This window comes from Vipera ursinii (assembly GCF_947247035.1).
Source record: "Vipera ursinii genome assembly, chromosome: 1".
NCBI lineage: Eukaryota > Metazoa > Chordata > Lepidosauria > Squamata > Viperidae > Vipera > Vipera ursinii.
In genome coordinates, this window is record NC_139512.1 from 336,248,082 (window position 1) to 336,271,606 (window position 23,525).

Consider the following 23,525-nt stretch of genomic DNA (forward strand, 5'->3'; position numbering starts at 1 on the left):
ATAGCATTCCTTAACAAATTGATGCAATTTTGGAAAAAAAAGAAAAAAAATCTTAACCTAAACAAAAAGGAAAAAATACATTTGTCCATGAACTTTCTCATTGGGCCTCTTGTGTCAGCATAACGTTGGCCAAGCATTTGGGCTGAGAGACTTTAAAATATGTCATAATTCTTTATTGCCATTTCATATCAGTCTACTTGAAGTATTACAGTACTATTTTGTCAATGTCTCTGATGTTCTGATGATGAATTTCATGGAGAAAGGTATGTTTCTTGGAATGGGAAAGAGAAAGGCTAGCACACACTTCATCTTCATTCATCCATCAGTGGATCAAGAGCTCTTGGGAGATTGCATCCAGGTTTTCCCAAAATATATAATGGCCTGGTTACAGTGGTTTTTTGTTTATTTGCATCAGGAGCATCACAATTAAAATAAGGCATACTATACAACATAAAATATAAGATTAAAATATGTACAAGTCAAACAAACCTTGCCTAGAAGCAAGGCAACATTGTGTTGTGTCGTGCTGCCATGAATCCTCAAATGTACACTGGTCAGGGCACAAAGGGTAGGTATACATATGTGTTGTGTTCATGTTTACAGTGGTAAGAAAAAGGCAGATGCAAAGAATCTTGTTTTGCACTTCATTGCTTCCAGTTGCCCTGGGACTGGAGAGCCAAGCTGTACCTCCATCCATCTGCCACACCAAATCTGGCTGCATCTATCATCCAAAGGAACAACTGCCAGAACTTTCTATTTAAGCAAGAGCTTCAGGAGGTTAAAACCAGCCTAGACTGAACTATGTATAAATGCCACCTTGCTGCTTACTATTTCATTTTGGCCTTGAACAATCAATCTGACTCTTCTTCTTTTCCTACCATTTCTCATCTCCCATGTGCCTTGTCTTTTTTGACTTTAAGCCTCAGGGCAGGTCCAGCTCAGTATCTTTTTTAATGACTTGAGTTATTTTGGCACACAAAAACTGATTGAAAAACAGGACATAAAATGAACAATATGTCAGTGTTTGAGGGTTCTTCAGAATGCTATGTGACTGAGAAGCAAATCTGTAATGTAGTGTGGCATCCTAAATCTGCAAGTGATCTGGGCAGTCCCTTACCTCAGGAATGGAGGTGTGTCAACCAGTATGATGATTTCCCTAGGCTAAGGCTAAAGCTTATTGGACTTGCCCTCAATTTAAGTGCTATCATCTGAATTAAATACAATCTGATAAGAGTCAAATCCTAAGACTTCTGCCAGCAAAGGAAAATGAACCTTTTCTTTTCTGTAGCTCCCAGTCATAGGGTAATAAAATAGGTCAGCTCCACTTTCCCCCCTGTTCCAGCGTAGGTCACTCAGAGTTCCTCTTAATTTGTCCCCTCCAAATTCCTCTTGATGTTTAAAAATTCCTCTTGATGTCCTTTATCTCCAGTGTCATCAAATTTCTGATTGCAGAGGCACAATAGCAATGAGGAAGTTCCCAAACAAAAAAGCAATGGATGGAAACTAACCAAAGAGAGAAGCAACCTAGAACTAAGGAGAAATTTCCTGACAGAACAATTAATCAATGGAACAACCTGTCTCCAGAAGCTCTGAATGCTCCAACACTGGAAGTTTTTAAGAAAAGACTGGACAGTCATTTGTCTGAAATGTTGTAGGGTTTCCTGCCTGACTAACGGGCTGGATTAGATGATCTCCAAGGTCCCTTCCAAATTATGATGATGATGATGCTGGGAACCACATCAGCTCTTTTCCAGTCCTCTGATAGTTCCTCTGTGCTCCAGGATTTTTGAAAGATATGGAACAGTGGTTCTGAGATGTCATTTGCCAGTTCATTCAGAACTCTGGGGTATAGTCTGTCAGGCCCCAGTGATTTATGTTCATCAAGATCAGACAGCTGTTCTCTTACCATTTTTTGTTTATTTTAGCTTTTATCTCTAGTTTGTCTCTTTCAGTTATGTTTTTCGTGGGTTCGGTTATAATTTATTTCTGCATGAAGACCGATGCAAAGAATGAGTTAAGTAGCTCTGCTTTCTCTCTGCTGCCTTGCTATCTTCTCTCTTTAGTGGACCAACTGTTTCCTTGATTTTTTTTCTTGTTTGACAACAGCGGTTTTTAAAAATGTTTGTATGCATTTGAATTTATTAGCCACTCAACTTCAGTAGACTCAGTAGTATTTTATTTATTTATTTATTTTTATTTATTTTAATTCCATTTATATCCCGACCTTCTCCGAAGACTCAGGGTGGCTTACAAGCTTAGCAGTAGCCTTCATTCTATGTATATGCCTGCTTATTAGGGCTTTCACACACACCCCCAAGCGGCATTATTACAAAGTCAGCTTAATTGCCCCCAACAATCTGGGTCCTCATTTTACCTACCTCGGAAGGATGGAAGGCTGAGTCAACCTTGAGCCTGGTGGGACTCGAACCTGCACTAATTGCAGGCAGCTGGTGTTACTACACAGAATGTTTGATTGGACTCCCATCTTGGAATCCTGTGTACTAATACTGCATTTCTCCCCTTGTTCAGTTGGATTGCACCGGTTTGGCTCTCAGTGGCCCATGGAAGGCATCGACTCAGTGGAAAGCTCTGATGATGAATTCTTCGATGCACGAGGTTTGTAATCCTTCTTCATTGGTTCTGAGCTGTCAAGTTTTCAGGGAGGTTAACAAGCACCGTCTACGTGTAAGATTTACATTTATGTCTAGTTTTCTTAAAATGTAAAACTCTACAGTTTTATTCTCCTTTTAGGGCTTTATTAAAAACTATTCCTGTAGATCAGCTTTGCAGGAAAGAATTTGTAATGTACTTGGAGAATCTCTCCCCAGGGAGTAATTTATGGCTAATTTGTTTTTTTTAAAAGAAGGGAATCGGAAGGTGCTGTAGCCACTGGTGATCTGAAATTGAGTACGGTAATTGGGGTGTTTCATTTTGGAGAGAATTGTCTTATCTGCATGGAACAGGTAATATTTCTATCTAAAGTTAAAATTGGCAGTGAAAGTTGGACCATAAGAAAGGCTGAGCGCCAAAGAATTGAGGCCTTTGAGCTATGGTGCTGGAGAAGACTCCTGCGAGTCCCTTGGACTGCAAGGCGATCAAACCGGTCAGTCCTAGAGGAGATCAACCCTGACTGCTCTTTAGAAGGCCAGATCCTGAAGATGAAACTCAAATACTTTGGCCACCTAATGAGAAGGAAGGACTCACTGGAGAAGAGCCTAATGCTGGGAAAGATTGAGGGCAAGAGAAGAAGGGGACGACAGAGAATGAGGTGGCTGGATGGAGTCACTGAAGCAGTAGGCGTGAGCTTAAAGGGACTCCAGAAGATGGTAGAGGACAGGAAGGCCTGGAGGAACGTTGTCCAGGGTCGGACACGACTTTGCAACTAACAACAAAAGTTAAATTATGTTGGACATGTTGCTTCAAATTAAGAGTAAGACAATGCAGATTTTCTGTCATATTGAATGCACATTTCTCCAGATAGGTTGGGTAAATTTTTGCTTGTTGCTTGTTACAGCTTCCCCTCCTTGATCAATTTGCTCAGGGGCTGAGATTTGATGTTGAGCCAAAACTAGACTCTGGACTCTGTGAGGATAACTCACGTACCATAGTTTAGGTTAGCTAAAAATAAAGTGAGGAGAAAATTACAATCCATCCTTCTCTGCAATTTTGTTTTTGCTTGACAGAGAGAAACAAAAATGCACTTTTCAAAGCAGGCATAAGCTCATAGATCAAAGCCTGCTCTGGATCCTCTCAACTTGCTCCAAAAGTATGCCACTGTTTTGTTAGTAGAGGGGTTTTTTTTGGACATTTAACAAATTGTTTTACCTTGATTTTCTGCCATATATGGGTCCTTCTACTTAAAACCTAGTATTTTGGAAGGCTTTGGGATGACAGACGATGCCAGCTTACATCATTTATCGAAAGTTTTGTTTATATCTCTTTAATTAACTTTTCTGCTGCTTGCATTAATTTAAGTGGGATTTCTGTGGTGGAATTTATTAATTTAATTTTAATTTAATTTAATAACATTTATATACCGCCCTTCTCCCTGAGGACTCAGGGCGGTTCACAGGGCAGAATAAAATACCAAATACAAACATTAAAAAGAGATTAAACAGTTGCCCTAGTTAAAACAATAGAAGTACAATTCTAAAAACCCCAAGATAAAATTAAGAGACCAAAGATAAAACAACCCCACCGATCCCCATCAGGCTAGGCCAGCTTGTACAAACAAAAATGTCTTGAGATCGCGACGAAAGGAGCGAAGATCGGGCGCCATCCGGAGCTCTACCGGTAGCTGATTCCACAGCTCCGGAGCGCCCACAGAGAAGGATCTCCCCCTGGGGGCCACCAATCGACATTCTCTGATCGGTGGCACCCTGAGGAGGCCCTCTCTGTGGGAACGCACAGGGCGCAGGGAGCTTGATGCCGGCAGCAGATGTTCCCTGAGGTACTCCGGCCCCATGCCATGGAGGGCTTTAAACACCGTTACCAGTACCTTGAATCTCACCCGGAAGACAACTGGCAACCAATGCAGCTCACGGAGCAGAGGTGTAACGTGGGAGTATCGGGAGACTCCCAACACCACTCTCGCGGCTGCATTCTGTACCAGTTGGAGCTTCCGGGTGGTCCTCAAGGGCAGCCCCATGTAGAGAGCGTTGCAGTAGTCCAGACGAGAGGACACGAGCGCATGAGTGACCGTGCACAAATCATCCCGGCTAAGATAGGGCCGCAACTGGCGCACCAGGCGAACCTGGGCGAAGGCCCCCCTAGTCACAGCTCCTATATGGTCTTCCAAGGTGAGCCGTGAATCTAGGAGGACTCCCAAGTTGCGAGCCCTATCTACGGGGGGTAATAGTTCACCCCCCATAGCCAGAGGTGGAATGTCCGAATAAACCCGGGATGAAGGTATGCAAAGCCACTCAGTCTTGTCGGGGTTGAGTTGAAGTCTGTTCCTCCCCATCCAGACCCGAACCGCCTCCAGGCAACGGGACATCACGTTGAGGGCATCACTGGGGTGGTTTGGGGTCGAAAAGAAAAGTTGGGTATCATCAGCGTACTGATGATACCCAACTCCAAAGCCACGAATGATCTCACCCAGCGGTTTCATGTAGATGTTGAACAGGAGAGGCGAGAGGACCGACCCCTGAGGAACTCCACAAATGAGAGACCTCGCGGTCGACCTCTGCCCCCCTGCCAACACCGACTGCGAACGTCCCAAGAGATAGGAGGAGAACCACTGTAAAACTGTGCCTCCCACTCCCAGTCCCCTGAGACGCCGCAGCAAGATACCATGGTCGATGGTATCGAAAGCCGCCGAGAGGTCTAATAGGACTAGAACAGAGGAATGCCCCCTGTCCCAAGCCCTCCAGAGATCATTCACCAGCGCGACCAATGCCGTCTCCGTGCTGTGCCCGGGCCTGAAACCCGATTGGTACGGGTCTAGATAATCAGCTTCATCCAGGACCAGAGGGAGCTGATGCGCCACCACACTCTCAACAACCTTCGCAAGAAAGCGAAGGTTGGAGACAGGACGAAAGTTGTTCAATACAGCTGGGTCCAGGGCAGGCTTCTTGAGGAGAGGCCTCACCACCGCCTCCTTCAAGACGGCGGGGAAGATACCCTCACTCAGAGAAGCCGATATAACTGCCTGGAACCAGCTGCGTGTCCTCTCCCGGGCTGCATAGACCAGCCAGGAAGGGCACGGGTCCAATAAACATGTGGTGGTGCTCAGCCTCCCCATGATCCTGTCCACTTCCTCCGGAGTCACAGAATCAAACTCCTCCCAGGTGATATCGACAAGACCGCCCGTGTCCTGATCGTCAGACTCTGCCCAGTCAGAGTCCAGACCGGTCCGAATCCGAGCGATTTTGTCCGACAGATGTTGGTTAAACTCCTCGGCACGACCCTGCAAGGGATCCTCCCTCACCTCCTGATTTAGGAGGGAGCGAGTCACCCTAAACAGGGCGGCTGGGCGATTATCTGCGGACGCGATAAGGGTGGCGAAGTGGTTAGACCTCGCCTCCCTTATTGCAGCGAGATAAGACCTAATGTAGGCTCTTAGTCGCAATCGGTCGGATTCGGATCGGCTGGACCTCCAACCGCTCTCTAGGCCCCGTCTCCGACGCTTCATCTCCCGGAGCTCCGCAGAGAACCATGGAGCTCGACGGGATCTGCACCGGGTCAGGGGCCGCAGGGGTACAACTCGGTCAAGAGCCTCAGTGGCCGTCCTTTCCCAGGCTTCCACTAAGGCATCGGCCGAGCTGTGAGCAAGGGAGGCAGGTGGGGACCCCAGCGCCGCCTGGAACCTCTGGGGATCCATTAAGCGTCTGGGGCGGTACCATTTAAGTGGTTCCAAACACCCACGGCGGGGGGTGGCAAAACGGAAGACCAGCCGCAGGAGATGATGATCGGTCCATGACAGGGGCATAATAATTGGAGAGCCCCCACCAAGATCATCTAACCACCGTCCAGACAAGAAAACTAGGTCAAGGGTGTGGCCTCCTTCATGAGTCGGTCCCAAAATTACTTGCGTCAGGTCCATGGCCGTCATGGAAGCCATGAACTCCCGAGCCAACTCAGATGATCCTCCCAGCGATGGTAGGTTGAAGTCCCCCAAAACTATAAGTTTCGGGAACTCAACCACCAGCCCAGAGAGGACATCGAGCAGCTGAGGCAGGGCTGCTGCTGCGTGACTAGGCGAAAGGTACACCAGCAGCAAGCCCAACTGCGCACCAGGGCCGCATCTCAAAAAGAGAGACTCACACCCGACTGTCTGGGGAACGGTGGCCTCCCGTGGACACAAGGTCTCCCTCATAACAACAGCCACTCCCCCACCCCTACCCTGAGCCCGAGGCCGGTGCAGCACCCGGAAACCTGGTGGGCAAAGATCAACCAGAGGAATGCCGCCCTCTGGGCCCAACCAAGTTTCCGTGATGCAAGCCAGGTCCGCCTGCTCACCCTCGACCAAGTCACGGACGAGAGGAGCCTTGTTAGCGACCGACCTGGCATTCAAGTACACCAGCCGGAGCTCAGGAGGCTGCACATCCTCACTCCCGGGACCTCGGGGCGGAACCAGAGGGTCGGAGTGCCTCACCGCTTGTAAGCAGCGGAGAGGCCTTCCCTGAGACCAATACGGCCCCCTGTTCCTACACCTGCTGCCATTCCCTATCGTCGTGGGGATGGATAGTCCCACGACTGGCCCTGGAGCCCCAGAAGCAGCCGACCCCCGCTCCTCCCCCCCGCGATCAGCCTCAGCACTAGCCTGAACAGAGGTAGTTGGACTGCCCCCCCCCATCCAAACAACCAAGAAAAGAACCCTCCCTCCTCCCTAACCCCCAAAAAAATTTTGACAAAAAGCAAACCAAGGACCTCCTATTAGGTTTACGTCGGAGGCCCATAACCGTGCCCGGCCATCTCTCAGGATCCCAATAAATGGGACCTTCCTCGAGATTGTACTCGGCTGGAAAGGCGGGCCGCCTCCAGGAAGGGGGAGCACCCCTGAGGGCAAGCAAGTCCGTAGAGGAGTACCTAAGACAAGGCATAAGAGCAGTCCAGATATAGGCAGTCCATGGTCAATTGATTTAAGGAGGAACCAAACAGAGAGCAAATAGGTGTCCCGAGCCTCCACCCAGCCACTGCCACTCAGCTGGGTGCCACCCCAGGACAGGCCAACCCCCGCCCTCTCACGACAGTTGGAGAGCCTATACCAGGGGGAATGGTCCGAAACATCCATCCTGGGTACAGCATGTCCCCTAGAGCTCTCACCTCTAGGGGCAGCAGATGTAAGTTCAGGCCACCCTCTCACTGTGGCCAGTACCCAGGGAACTCTGAATCCTTTGGGGACGATATGTGAATGGCAATAAAGAACAGTCCGAAGGCAGGGATGAGATAGTATATTACATCATCAAAGTCTGCACTACTAAATGGCCAAATCCTCCGCTGCTCTGTCCTTCGAGAAGATTGATCATGGCCAGTTCTGCAGTCATTGGGGTCTTCCAAATTATCTAATTCTTTTAGGTCCACAAATCCAATGGCACCAACCAAAGTTACTGCATGATCATCCATGTATGAATGGAGGTAGTAGCATTTTGGTCTGATTGTACTATGAATGATGTTAGTGAAGTCATGGCATGGGGAAAAATTGTATTTTGAGAAGTGTTTTTTTCCTCAGATCTTAGAAATTGCCAAATTAATTGCTTGCTCAAATGTTGTGACTTGGAACTTATTTTGGAACCTTGCAGACTTTATAGCAACAAACTGTGCCCAAAGATAATGAATATTTGCAGCCAAAAGAACTTTAATGGACTGTTTGTTTTCTTTTATTTATCTGCTTTAGAACCTATTTATTTCCTGACTTCCTGCATGTAAATGGTATGGTCCAATTAAACTTAGGTTCACCTTAATCACTTCAATTAATTCTAGATCCTCTAAATTTAACAGTAGATATGTAGAAAGGGTACAGAGAAGATCAACAAAGATGATTAGGGGGCTGGAGGCTAAAACATATAGGGAACGGTTGCTGGAATTGGGTATGTGTAGTTTAATGAAGAGAAGGGTGAGGGGTGACATGATAGCAGTGTTCCAATATCTCAGGGGCTACCACAAAGAAGAGGGAGTCAAGCTATTCTCCAAAGCACCTGAAAGCAGGACAAGAAGCAACGGATGGAAACTAGTCAAGGAGAGAAGCAACCTAGAACTAAGGAGAAACTTCCTGACAGAACAATTAACCAGTGGAACAACCTGCCTCCAGAGGTGGTGAATGCTCCAACACTGGAGGTTTTTAAGAAGAGACTGGACAGCCATTTGCCTCCTCCTCCTCCTTCTTCTTCTTCTTCTTCTTCTTCTTCTTCTTCTTCTTCTTCTTCTTCTTCTTCTTCTTCTTATTATTATTATTATTATTATTATTATTATTATTATTATTATTATTATTATTATTATTATTATTATTATTATTATGTCTTCTCAACTGAAGCTGGCCATAGGAGAAACTGTGGGCTCTAGTGGAGATGAAAAGCTCACAATAAACTAAAATCAAAACTATGGTTTTCTCAGAGGATTTATATGCTGCAAATATTGATGACAGGAAATAATATAGATCTAGTTTGATCCTTCAAATATCTTGGCATACTGTTTTTATGCTATGGAAGTGGTAGTGGAAAAATGATCTGCTAAAGCTTTTTGTGACTTCATGTTTTTCTGTGATCACTGTTCTCTTCTTTGATATTACTGCTGAAAAAATAGGTAGCTGCTATTTTTGAGGTTGCTCAGCTACATCTATCATTTAAAGCATGAATGGTATATGTCCTCAGACATAAGTTTTAACAGAGACTCAGATTCTCCATAGCAACCACAAGTACGTGGTGACAGGACCAAAGTCAATATTATTATTTAATCTCATCCGTCATCCTCAGGCTGGTGGCTTCAGCTTCGTTCTTCTGGGAGAATTGTGTGGTAGTGGCTGTTTGTTCCTCTTTTTTAAACTGCCAGAGGGGGTGTGTTCTGTGGGTGGAGGTGTGCTCTGATTGGGTGGGGGGTTAGCTGTGTTCTGATTGGGTGGGGGTGTGTTTTGAATGGGGGCTGTGTTCTGATTGGGCGTGGGTGTGTTTTGAGTGGATGGGCTGGTCTCAGCTGCCAGCCTTAGACCTGAACTGGTGAGTTGTGCTGCTTTTGTTCGGCTCCGTGTTTGTGGTGGTGCCATGTTTTTATAGTGGGTGTCAGTTTGCTTATTGTGTGGTTTGGAGGGGTTTAAAGTGGCTGATGTTGCAGCTGTGGTTAGGTTTCTGTTTTGTGGTTGTGTGTCGTTATCGTTGTGGGTTCGGATTTGCTTTTTGAATGGTTGTGTGGTGGTGATGTCATGTGATGTTATCATGAGTTTGGGTCAGGTATCATTCTTGGTGGTTGGTACTCGTCTGTCAATCAAGGCGGGTTTCCAAATGGCTGGTAGGCGAGAGGTATCATCTCATTTGTTCATGCTGTGGGGGCGTTTTATATATGTACTATCTATCAGAGCATGAAATCAGTGAGTATCTAGAGCATTAAATCTGTAACTCACAGCAGAAACAAAATGCACAAACAGTCACAGCTTTAGATTAAAATCTTCAATAGAGAAAACACAATAAGAAGCCTTCATTTTTTCTCCTGATAAATGCACTTCTGGAAAGTTATAAAGTTAAAGGAAGCTTCTGCAGGAACAAGCAGGAGCTTCTCTTAAAGTGCAAATGTCAATTTTTGAGTAAAAATGCATGATTTTTTTTAAAAAAATCCAGTTTATCTAAGTGTCTACATTACTTGGCAGAATTCCAGTTTGGCAGCTTTAAAAAAAAACCTGTAGAACATTTCACTGCTATTTGTATGCAGAAAATGCACATATAAAATAAGTAAGTTGAATGTAGTACTTAAGGAGATTATGTAATAAAAAGCAAGTTTTTTTATTTATTAAACAAAAGAAACACTGAGCCAAGAATGAAAGTGGGTTGAATATGAAAGAGAATGACCAGTGAAAGAAGTAAGTTGTGATAAAGAGAGAATGTATGAGGATCAAATTACAAAACAAATATATGAAAGAAAAATGAATGGATTTAGAGGAGAGGGAGGATAGAAAAAATAATTGATGAAATTGATGTGATTCTGAAAAAAATGTGAAGAACAATATATGACAAGATACATGGGCCTGATGAGAAATAGAATGGTTTGCAAAGACAGAAATGTGTGATGCGGTGTACAGTAGAATAGTATTGATGTAAACTAATTTTCTCATGTTTCTTTTCTTTTTTTCCTGTCATGCCTAATTTCTTTGTCTCAGTATGTTTTAATCCTTTTTTATGTGCGTATTGTTGCTTTCCCCCAAAGGGGATAGTGTGATAGATATGTATGTAGTGTGTAAACTGTTTTTGTTTGGGGAGAAATAGAATGTAATTGACCTGAGAAAGCTAGTCTCTATTTTGTTAGAAGTAAAATCCTCAGGCATCTCCTGAATAATTTCTTCTGCCAAAAATATTTTATAGTTTTTATAGTCTTCCCCCCACCCCCAGAACTGTGGCTCTGAAGGAGTTAAATTTCTCGTTCTCTGGACAGGCCTAACCATAATTTCAATTAGGAAACTGTAAGCATTGTAGACCAAGCCAAGTCAATAATAATAATAATAATAATAATAATAATGATGATGATGATGATGATGATGATGATGATGATGATGATGATGATGATGATGGAAGGGACCCTGGAGGTCATCTAGTCCAACCCCCTGCTCAGGCAGGAAACCCTATACCATTTTGGACAAATGGCTGTCCAGTCTCTTCTTAAAAACTTCCAGTGTTGGAGCATTCACAGCTTCTGGAGGCAGGTTGTTCCACTGATTAATTGTTCTAACTGTCAGGTAGTTTCTCCTTAGTTCTAGGTTGCTTCTCTCCTTGATTAGTTTCCATCCATTGCTTCTTGTCCTGCCTTTGGGCGCTTTAGAGAACAGCTTGAGTCCCTCCTCTTTGTGGCAGTCCCTGAGATATTGGAACACTGCTATCATGTCCCCCCTCGTCCTTCTCTTCATTAAACTAGACATACCCAATTCCAGCAGCCGTTCCTTATATGTTTTAGTCTCCAGTCCACTAATCATCTTTGTTGCTCTTCTCTGTACTCTTTCTAGAGTCTCAACATCTTTTTTACATCGTGGTGACCAAAACTGGATGCAGTATTCCAAGTGTGGCCTTACCAAGGCATTGTAAAGTGGTATTAATACTTCACATGATCTTGATTCTATCCCTCTGTTAATGCAGCCTAGCACTGTGTTGATTTTTTTGGCAGCTGCAGCACACTGCTGGCTCATATTGAAGTGATTGTCCACTAGGACTCCGAGATCCCTCTCACAGTTACTACTATTGAGCAAGGTACCCCCTATACTATACCTGTACATTTGGTTTTTCTTGCCTAAATGTAGAACCTTATTTTTTTCACCACTGAATTTCATTTTGTTAGATAGCGCCCAGTGTTCAAGTCTGACCAGATCCTCCTGTATCTTAACCCTGTCTTCTGGAGTGTTGGCTGTTCGTGCCAGCTTGGTGTTCCCCATTTATCCCTTCATCCAAATCGTTGATGAAGATGTTGAAGAGCACTGGGCCCAGAACAGAGCCCTGGGGCACCCCACTGCATACTTCCCTACATGTATTTTTCTATCTCATCAAGTAGAAGATTGTGATCTACTTTATCAAATGGCTTACTGAAGTCCAAGTAAATTATATCCACAGCATTCCTCTGATCCACTAATTTTGTCACTTGGTCGAAGAATGCAATAAGATTTGTCTGGCATGATCTGTTTTTGACAAACCCCTGTTGGCTTTTAGTAATGACTTTGTTTGCCTCTAGGTGTTTGCTGATTCATTGTTTGATTATCTTTTCCAGAATCTTCCCAGGTATTGAGGTCAGGCTGATAGGTCTGTAATTTCCTGGATCCATTTTTTTTTCTTTTTTGAAGATGGGAACTACATCAGCTCTTTTCCAATCCTCTGGTAGTTCCCCAGTGCTCCAGGATCTTTGAAAAATATAGGTCAGTGGTTCTGAGATCACATCTGCCAGTTCCTTGAGAACCTTGGGGTGCAATCCATCTGGTCCTGCTGATTTAAACTCGTCTAGACTGGACAGATGCTCACTTACCATTTTCTTGCCTATCTTACCTTATGTTTCTATTCTGTTTTTATGGCACTATTTTTGATAGGTTGGACTGTTTTTTTCCCTTTGTGTAAAGACAGATGCAAAAAACGAGTTAAATAGTTCTTCTTTCTCCCTGTTGCTTGTCACCTTCTTGCCACTTTCATCCACTAATGGACCAATCATTTCCTTAACTTTTTTCTTGTTTTTTACATGTTGAAAGAAGCTTTTTTTTGTTATTGTTGACTTTGGTCGCAAGCCTTAGTTTATTTTGAGCCTTAGCTTTCCTCACTTCATCTTTGCAGGCTCGGGATATTTGCTGATATTCTGACTTAGTTATGTGCCCCTCTTTCCACTTTCTATACTTATCCTTTTTATCTTTCAATTTGTCAGAGAGTTCTTTATACAGCCACGCTGGTTTCTTTTGAGAGAATACCTCTTTGTTGGTATTGTGTTAGACTGGGCTTTTATTATCTCACTTTTCAAAATTTCCCAAGCTTCTTGAGTTGTTTTCCCCTTGAGGATTCTCATCCATGGAATCTGTGTTGTATATGTAAACAGTAATAATACTTCATTAACAGATTGTAAAAACTAGGAAAGCCGCCTGACAGAAAAAACACGCGGGAACTTTGACAGCTGTCAAAGTTCCCCGCACAGCGCAGGCGCCACCACTGACAGCTCGCGGCTGTCAAACACCGGACCAGGCGGAAGCCTGAGCTGTCAAAGTTCCCCGCACAGCGCAGGCGCAACCACTGACAGCTCGTGGCTGTCAAAACACCAAACCATGCGGAAGCCGGAGCTGTCAACAGAAGACGACGCGGATTGGTCCCGGTTGACGCGGCGCCAAAATGAACACTCCTGATTGGCCCTCGCTGCCAGCTGCCGGCTATAAAAGCCGGACAAGTTATTCTATGTTTGCCTTGTACTAAATAAACCCTGTTGTTACTAGCCTGTCGTCCCGAGTGGTCCTTAGGCTACTTCACTGGCGACGAAGGTGGGATCGCTCCGGAGCTGAAGTCACGGCCGAGGAAGAGAGTTCCCGGCAAGAGCTGTCACGGGAAGTTTTAACTTCCAAAGGAGCAACCCAGGACCGGACGACATGGCAAACTTCGGGCGTGTGAGGGAATTTGATACCCGCCATCCCGAGAGATGGCAATCACACTTAGGCCAGGTCGAGGGATTCCTTCTCGTCAGTAAAATCACTGACGACAGAGCAAAGGCCGCCGCTCTTCTATACATCAGCGGACCTCCAGTGTATGATGCAGCCGTTGGCCTGTTCAGCCCGGTGCCCATCACAGAAGTCTCCTACGCGGACCTGGTGGACCAGCTGAACAAGTACTATATGCCGGCTCGCTCAGAACTGTACTGGCGGGTCCAATTCGCCCAAAAGAAACAGCGGCCGGACGAGCCCGCCAACGAGTTCATCGCCGGGGTCAGACATGCCGCACGGAACTGCTGTTTCCCCGACCTGGAGGACCGCATCAGAGACCAGGTGGTGATCGGTCTGAGGGACGAGAAGCTGCAGAAGAAGCTAACATCCAAAACCGACATGAGCCTGGCAGAGCTGACCAGAGAAATAATGGCCTACGAGCACAGCCACAAGAAGAAGCCGACAACCTCGACCCCAGAGAGCCCAGCGACCGTCTTCCAAGAGAGCGCAACCTTCAGCGACAGCGAAGAGTCGGTGGATTTCACCGACGGAGAAGCCCTGCAGCGAAGAATGGAACGCAGGCAACCAAGGAGAGGCGACACTTCAGACCGCCGTAGGTCCAGGAACCCCCCTCTGCCGCCACCACGTTACGAGCAACGGGCCGCCTGTGCCAGCTGCGGGGGCAACCATGCCCGGGGAAGCTGCCGATTCAGAAACGCTAAATGCCACAATTGCGGAAAGACCGGCCACATCAAGCCGGTGTGCCGCAGCAAGGGCCATGACAACGTCCATGATCTGGAGGCAAACTCCCCAGGTAGGCCAGCTACCCAGGCCAGCAGAGAAAAACCGCCAGGGCCCCTGGTAGAGACAATTGACAGGGTAAACAGCCTAAGCGCAAAGGTTAAGGTCTGGGTAAAAATTCAGGGGGTACCCTGCCACATGGAGGTGGATTCAGGGTCAGCAGTCTCCTTAATTTCATTAAAAACGTATCAGGAGATCTGTCGGCAAGGCAAGGGACAAATTCCCCTGAGGCAAACCCAAGTACACCTAGCTGACTTCCAGAAAACCCCCATTCCTCTGGAAGGGAGGGCTAAGGTCATAGTGCAGTACAAGGGGTTCAAGGGTCCCTTAGAGGTTTTAGTTACGCCAGGGAACCGCACCAACTTGATAGGGTTAAACTGGTTCGGGCCGCTAGGGATCGCCATAACGGGGGTAAACACAATTCAATCACCCAGCCTAGAAGCCGTTTGCAACAAATATGCAGACGTCTTCGATGGCACTTTAGGAAAATACACTGGACCCCCCATCTCCTTACAGTTAAACCCAGCAATCCAACCAATTAAGATAAGAGCTAGGAGAGTACCCTTTGCCCTAAAAGAAAAAATAGAAAACGAACTTGATCGCCTCATAGGCCTCGGGGTGCTTGAACCAACGGAGGGGGGGACCTGGGAGACCCCTATTGTCACCCCAATTAAACCTAATGGAGAAGTGAGAGTCTGCGCAGACTATAAAGCGACAGTCAACCTAGCCCTCAGCCCCCACGCTTACCCGGTGCCAGCGGTAAGGGACGTATTTGCTTCCATCCGTTCTGGCGCCATTTTCGCCAAACTCGATCTCACGCAGGCGTATTTACAACTGCCTGTCACTGAGGACACCGCGGAAGCCCAGACAATTGTCACCCACCGCGGTGCCTTTAAAGTAAAGAGACTCCAATTCGGCATATCGGCGGCCCCAGGTATATTTCAGGGTATCATGGAGAAGACCCTGAAGGGAATACCCGGGGTCTGCCCCTATTTCGACGATGTTCTCATCGCCGGAGAAAACGAAGCAAACTTAGCTGACAGGCTGTCAGCTGTGCTGAGCCGGCTCAGAGAAGCCGGCCTCAAACTTAAGCGAGAAAAGTGCTCTATTGGAGTCACATCCACTGAATTCCTAGGGTACAAAATAGACGACCAGGGCATCCACCCCACCACAGAAAAACTAAGGGCTATTCAAACTGCACCCAGCCCAAGGAATAAACCACAGAAAAACTAAGGGCTATTCAAACTGCACCCAGCCCAAGGAATAAACAAGAGCTTCAAGCTTTTTTAGGGTTATTAAACTTCTACCATGCCTTCATCCCCCATAAAGCCACTATCGCGGAGCCCCTGCATAGGCTTCTGGACAAGGGTACTGTTTGGTCCTGGACCAAGATACATGAGAATAGTTTCCAATCATTAAAACAGATTATCTGTCACAGCTCAACTATCACCCTATTCAGAGAAGATACCCCAATATGCATCGCTTGCGATGCCTCTCCCTATGGAATCGGGGCTGTATTAAGTCATCTATTCAAGGACGGTACACAAAGACCCATAGCCTTCTATTCATGCACTCTGACCAAAGCAGAAAGAAATTACGCACAAATAGACAGGGAAGCCCTAGCAATAGTTTCAGGGGTCAAAAAATTTCATGACTACCTTTATGGGAGGCCATTTACTATATTTACTGATCACAAACCCCTGCTGGGCATATTCACTTGGAATAAAACTACACCACAAATTCTCTCTCCGAGAATATTACGGTGGTCCACATTCTTAGCAGCCTATTCCTATCAACTAATACATAAACCAGGAAAAGAATTAGGACACGCAGACTGCCTCAGCAGACTGCCCATGCAAAACAAGGACTCTGACCCAGCCCCAGCTGGTCTGATTTTAGCAATCTCCCAACTTCCAGATTGCCCCCTGACTGCAAACATTATAGCCAACAATTCAGCCAAAGACAAAATACTTACCAGAATCCTCAAATGGGCCACAACAGGGTGGCCAGCTCAAAACCCACAACCCCAATTCCAACCATATTTTAACAGGAAAAATGAGATCTCCACCCATAGGGGATGCCTGCTGTGGGGAAATAGGGTCATCATACCAGAGAAAAACATAGACCAAACATTACACATTTTACATGAAGGACACCCAGGCATTGTAAAGATGAAAGCGATGGCTAGAAGTTATGTATGGTGGCCAGGCATTGATAAACAAATAGAAAAGTACGTGGGAGGGTGCTATACCTGTCAGGCGACCCGAAACGAGCCACCCCAAGCACCGATCCACAAATGGGAAACTACAAGGAACCCTTGGTCACGTATACATTTAGATTTTGCAGGACCTATCCAGGGCCAAAGTTTCTTAATTGTAGTGGACAGCTATTCTAAATGGCTAGAAGTCACTCCCCTTAGAAAAACTACGTCCGAATCCACTATTCAAGCCTTAAGAAAAATATTCGCCACACATGGCCTTCCAGACACCATAGTCTCAGACAACGGACCTCAATTCACCTCTCGTGAATTTCAGATGTTCGCTATGAAGAATTGTATTAGGCTGGTAACGTCGGCGCCGTTCCACCCATCGTCGAACGGGATGGCTGAAATTATGGTACGGTCCACAAAAGAAGCCTTGAAAAAATTCGTTAAAGGGAATTGGCAGAGGCGTCTCAGCCAGTTCCTCTTGTCACAACACACAACCCCATGCACAACAACGGGCAAATCACCAGCGGAATTGAGATGGGGGAGGAGGCTAATAACACGACTCGATAGACTGCACCCTGACACATACCCAGAAGAAAAAGAGCACCCCTACCCAAACCGCACACTCAACCCAGGACAATTGATATGGGCACGGTCATACACGGATAAAAACAAGTGGGTCCAAGGGACAGTACTAAAACAAACCGGACCCATTTCATACCTTATTGCCACACAAGCACACGGCAACATACGCCGCCATATTGACCAACTCAGACCCAGACAACCACCACACAACTCTGAGCACCCAAAGCATTCCGAGCTACAACCCCCCCCCGGAAATACTTCCTATGCCAAACCAGGAAGAAGAACAGCAGGGGAACGAACTACCAGAACCAGTCAATCCCCCACCCCTTCGCCGCTCCAACAGGAATCGAAGAGCCCCCACCTACCTAAGAGACTATCAGTGGGCAGGTTCCAACGTCCAAGAGGGAGGAAACGCGCCAGGGGAGGGGTAAGGGGTGTGTTGTATATGTAAACAGTAATAATACTTCATTAACAGATTGTAAAAACTAGGAAAGCCGCCTGACAGAAAAAACACGCGGGAACTTTGACAGCTGTCAAAGTTCCCCGCACAGCGCAGGCGCCACCACTGACAGCTCGCGGCTGTCAAACACCGGACCAGGCGGAAGCCTGAGCTGTCAAAGTTCCCCGCACAGCGCAGGCGCAACCACTGACAGCTCGCGGCTGTCAAAACACCAAACCATGCGGAAGCCGGAGCTGTCAACAGAAGACGACGCGGATTGGTCCCGGTTGACGCGGCGCCAAAATGAACACTCCTGATTGGCCCTCGCTGCCAGCTGCCGGCTATAAAAGCCGGACAAGTTATTCTATGTTTGCCTTGTACTAAATAAACCCTGTTGTTACTAGCCTGTCGTCCCGAGTGGTCCTTAGGCTACTTCAGAATCCTTCTCAAGCCCTTTCTAAGTTTATTGAAATTAGCTCTCTTAAAGTCCAGGACTCTAGTTTGACTGTGTTCTATTGCTTGTGCTTCCATAATGTTGAATTCCAATATTGCGTGATCACTTCCTCCCAAGGTTCCTGTGGTTTCAACACCTTCTATCATTTCATCTCTGTTAGTGAGAATTAGATCCAAAATGGCTAATCCCCTAGTTCCCTTCTCTACTTTTTGGGTAGCAAAGTTGTCTGCTAGATTTGTCAGGAATCTGTTTGATCTTCCACTTGGTGTGGAGTTTGTCTCCCAGTTGATGTCAGGGTAGTTAAAGTCCCCCATTAGTATTGTGATGTGCTTCCTACATCCCTTAGTTAGCTGACTAGCAAAAAGTTCATCTATTTCCTGTTTGGTTGGGTGGCCTATAGTATACACCTATGGCAATGTCATTCCCCCCCCCTTTTATATTGACCCAAGTGCATTCAAGTTTACAGTTTTCATTATTGTTGTGCTCTATTTCTGTAGAGATGTAGTTATTCCTTACATAGAGGGCAACTCTACCTCCTCTTTTATTTGGTCTGTTTCTTTTAAATAATTTAAATCCCGCTAGCTGTGTGTTCCATTTGTGGGTTTCATCCCACCATGTTTCCGTAATGGCAACAATATCATATCTGCCCTCACTAACCTGAATTTCTAGAGAAACCTTAGAGAATTCCTGGAAGCCTGAAACTCACCATCAACAGGCTTATAGAAGTAAACAACATCTTTATGCCATTCGAAAGAGACAATCAAAAAAGCCAAAAAGGAAACAAAAGGACCAAAATAGCAATGAACACCTAGATGAGCAGAGATTGACATAGATTAAGATTAACACTAAATTAACAATCAAGAAATAAATAGTATCCTAATCAAGGAATCACCAGTTCAGACAAACAAGCTAATAGTAAACAACAGCCCAATCAAGGAACCACCAAGATCACTCCCAAAGTCTGATACATGAACATGTTGGAAGATATGAGATATTCAGGAGACCAGTGGGATTTTTAGAAGCATATAGTTAAGCCTTGTGAGAAGAGAGATTCTGGTTTAAAAGGGATTGGGCAAGTTGGTATCCTACACATATTTTGAGCAATAGTCCCTTTAATTTCTGTCTATTGATTATACAGACTGAGGTTTGAAACTATCCGAAGGGTACCTAATGGATTACTCCAAGTGGATATATCTTGACCTGATCTTCAGGGCTGTTTGTATTATTGAAGCATGGAATACAGCAATTTTGTAAATACACTTCCTCAGTGAATGAATGAATCAACAGCAGATGGCTCCTCTTGATTTGACTTCTGTTTGGTGTATTTTATACACAATGAATGGCAGCGTGCTTGATAAACAGAAAGGCTTTGTTTAGGAACTTTTGATGTAAATACCTTCATTTCAGAATTTTCCTTCCCTTGGTTATTCTAGAAGAAAAGAAGGGATTCTTACAGTTCCTCTCTACACTATGCTTTACACTGTTGAGGATTTGAAGGAGGGCAGCTTTGTACTTGGGCCTCATGCAGGTTTTCTAAATTGGAACAAAACCAGCTTTGTAATGGGTCTTGAGGAGCCATAATTAGTTTCAGACCAGATGATTTGCTCCAGATAGATCACATCCTTGTCCACAAAAATGTTCAGGCTTCTGTCTGATTTCAGGGAGCAGTAGAAGCAGTCAACTACTATTTATCACCTGTGACAGGTTTAATGGGGAAAAATAAACTTCAGCTTCATCTAAACAAAAAAAATATTTTTGATGGGTGAGTAATCTGACTCAGGTATGGTTATGCAGCCTGTCATGGATGAGGCTGCAGTCCTATTGGAAGATTATGTTAACAATTTGGGAATGCAAATTGGTTCTCCTGGGTGACAAAAATAGTAAAAGCAAAGCTTTTTTGAAGCTTTTGTTGGGCCTCTATTAATAACTAATAAATCCAGATCTTACCTCCCTATATGCCTTAGTTACTTCCAGGGTAGAACATAGAATAATAAGAGTTGGGAGGGACCTTGGAGGTCTTCTAGTGGTCCAAGCTCTAAATTACTCTGATCATACTACAGCATGTGAGAATGGCCTTCTCCTTACAAGCTTTCAAAAACTCCCACAAATGCAAATAATTACACGATACTGTCTAGGGCTAGGCACATAAACCTGACTATCTCACAACTGTTTTGTTGACTATAAATTTGCTTCACTTTTTTCCGTGCTGAACTCAAATGGTTGGCATTAACATGTAAAACTTTCCTTATGTATGGTCAACTCTAGACAACTCAAAGGAGGTCTTTCTTCTCATAAACTTCTCCTGTCATTATCCAGTTCTCTACTTCTTGTCTTGCAACTTAGGCTACATTCATGTGATACTTTTATCCAAGTCAGATTAAAAATGTAAGCATTTGTACAACATGTACTTAATTGCTAGTAACTTCGATTAACTCCTTTGGGAGAATGTGTATGTGAACCAGTCTTAGAATTTGGGATACACCCAGCCTGTTTGGTTATTTGGCAGTGCAATATATTCTGCAAATCCAGAAAATGTTTTAATTCAGTAAGCGGATTCAGTATGATGGGTGAATGCAGACACTATGAATTACAGTGGGCAACTCCTGTCAGTCGGTGTTAAATGGTTGGCAAAATGATTATTTGAAATTTCCTTTGGATTAATATTTTTCTGATTTGTTTTAATTTTTTTTCAACTTTAGTCTCTAAAAATTATTGCTAATACTGCTTGCATAAGTTACGGTATTTCTCTTACTATTAGAACAATGCTTATGTAAATGAGTTTTAAATGTGTTAACGTACCTGAATTCTTCTGGAAATAAGATGGGATGTAAAGTATTTAAAATGAACAAATAGGTGAGGGGGTTATTGTTTGTAATTGCATACCATTTTACAAGGGGGTGATGGCTCAGTGGTTAAAGACGCTGAGCTTGTCACATGGAAAGTTGACAGACCAGGTTCAAGACCTGGGTGCCGTGTGATGAAGGGAGCAGCCATTGTTTGCCCCAGCTCCTGTCCACCTAGCAGTTGGAAGGCATGCAAATGTGAGAATTTACCACTTCGGTGGGAAGGTAACAGGCTTTCCATGCCCCTCGGCATATAGTCATGCTGGCCATATGACCACAGAAATGCCTTTGGACAATGCTGTGGCTCCCTCAGCTAAGAAATGGAGATGAGCACCGCCTGTAGAGTCTGAATCGACTGGACAGGGAAAATCTTTACCATTTTACTGGAGTCACTTATAGTGATTATATGTTTTCAACTTGCTTGGATTTGTCCTGAAGATAGTGGGACATGTAGCCCATGCCATCCATTTGCCTAAATTCAACACCTTCCCATTTAAAGTGTACATTCCAGGCAGTAGCAATTGAATTCTCTCTGTATTTTGTAGCAATTGAACTCCTTATAAACATTTGGACCTGCTTAACTAGCAAATTGTTTCAGTGCTTGGAGTCTGACCTTTTGTATAGTCATTGCATCAATAATCCAAACCCTTTAGGGATAGACAATTTGCATCTGCAAATAAGCACACAACAAGTGCTAGTGAGTCTTAGTTGCTGAAGGCTGCTATACAGTCCAGTCCCCTGAGTAAGTCATTAGTTAAGCTAGATGGCAACTGTTCTTAGCTCTGCTAAGAAATGGGGGACAGTCAAGTCTAGGAGGGATGATAAATAATATGTGAGGTTATATTGTGAGTGGGAAGCAATTGTTGGTAACAACTAGGGCAGTAATTTAGTATCAGGTGATTAGCAAGGAAAGTGCTGTGTCATTCAAAAATGGCACATATAAATGTTCACTATTCACATGGAATATCTACCCTTTAGCTTTTATCATCGTGCTCTGCCTAGAATTTGATATACTGGTGGAATATAAGTACTGGAAATAAAAGAGATGTATCAAACTATAGACCTCCTTGATTTCTATAGGCAGGCATATTATATGAGGAATATGTCCTTGCAAAGCTCTCTGAAAAACCTGGGTATTTTATATTTAGGCTGATTTTGCTTTCTGTTAATTGTCAATGCAGTAATCCTGCCTCTGCTTTGAATCTAGGCCATCACTGAAATTACATGGTTGTTTTTTCTCCTCTTTTACAGAGGAGGTGGCTGAAGGGAAGAATGCCATTCTTTTGGAGATGAGCCAGTGGAATTCCAATGACTTGGTGGAGCAGATCGAGACGATTGGAAAACTGGATGAAAATCAAGGTACAAGCTTGGTTTAACCTGTGTCTAAATAAATGGGTGCTATCTGGTTTTTATTATGTAGGGCGGCACAATTTGGGACTGAAATATAGCAATCCTGTCCGCAGCCTATGGTCAGATAGCCTACATCACTTGGCAAGGATATATTTGATGGCCTTCTGAAAAGGATAGGACAACCTTACAGAGAAAAAAATTCAGCCATGGACTACCCTCTCTTCCATGTAACTACTAACAGGCTTCCATTCTGAGGAACCAGTCCATATGCACACTAGGAGAAGAAAGGCTAGCTCTTGCATGCCTTTCCACTTATTTTCACTGAGACTTCATATTCATGTATATATTAGATTGTATTGCCAATGGGCATTGCTTGCCCTAAGGCTGAAGAAAACTTTGTGAGAAGGAAGGGGATCGACTTACACTTCTGATTTAAATGAGGTTTAGAGACAGATTGAACAAATATAGAGAAACTCACTTTGTCAAATATGGAGAAACTCTGTTATTCTTTATTCTGTTATTTTGATTTAGTAAAAGAATTCTGCAAGTACATGTGATGAGTACACAGCTTATAAGACATAGGCAACAGCAAGGAAAATCACAAGTGTAAGAGTTCACCTAAATGCAGATAATAAAAGCCAGATGCGATTTTGCTCTGTATTTGACACCTTCAGACTGGCTGGGAAAGATTGAAGCAGTGATAGAGGAAGAAGCAAGGAAGCATCGGGCAGCTGTTTGAGAGGGCAAGATATAAATTAGGAGGTAGGCATAAAGTACTGCAAAACAATAATAATGTTTCTACAGTATTGTTTTACTTTGTTGCTTGCCACACAAAAAAATTAAACAAACTGAAGTAATGAATAAATAAATAATAGAGTCCTCAAGAATCCTCATTATCTTCAAACTTATTGGTGCTGATTGGTTCTGGTCCATCCTCATTTTGGCTAGTTCAGATTAGAGCTCCCTCCCTTTGTCCATTTTAGGATTGGCTCCTCCAAACAGTGTTTTCATTTTTGGACCTCTGTGATTGTTAAAAAAGGATGACCCACTTTCGCATT

The 23,525-nt window shown here is 44.5% G+C and overlaps 1 protein-coding gene across 1 annotated transcript in view; it reads left to right on the top strand.

Moving 5' to 3' along the window:
* Positions 1 to 244: 244 nt before the first annotated feature.
* PITPNM3 (PITPNM family member 3) overlaps positions 245 to 23,525 on the top strand; it is a gene marked incomplete at its 5' end in the record, with an annotated part of 86,119 nt that continues 62,838 nt past the window's right edge. Inside the window, 3 exons of the mRNA XM_083350228.1 lie at positions 245 to 263; positions 2,530 to 2,616; positions 22,369 to 22,476. Of these exons, the coding sequence (XP_083206354.1) occupies positions 245 to 263; positions 2,530 to 2,616; positions 22,369 to 22,476 (214 nt within the window). The remainder of the gene's footprint in view (positions 264 to 2,529; positions 2,617 to 22,368; positions 22,477 to 23,525) is intronic.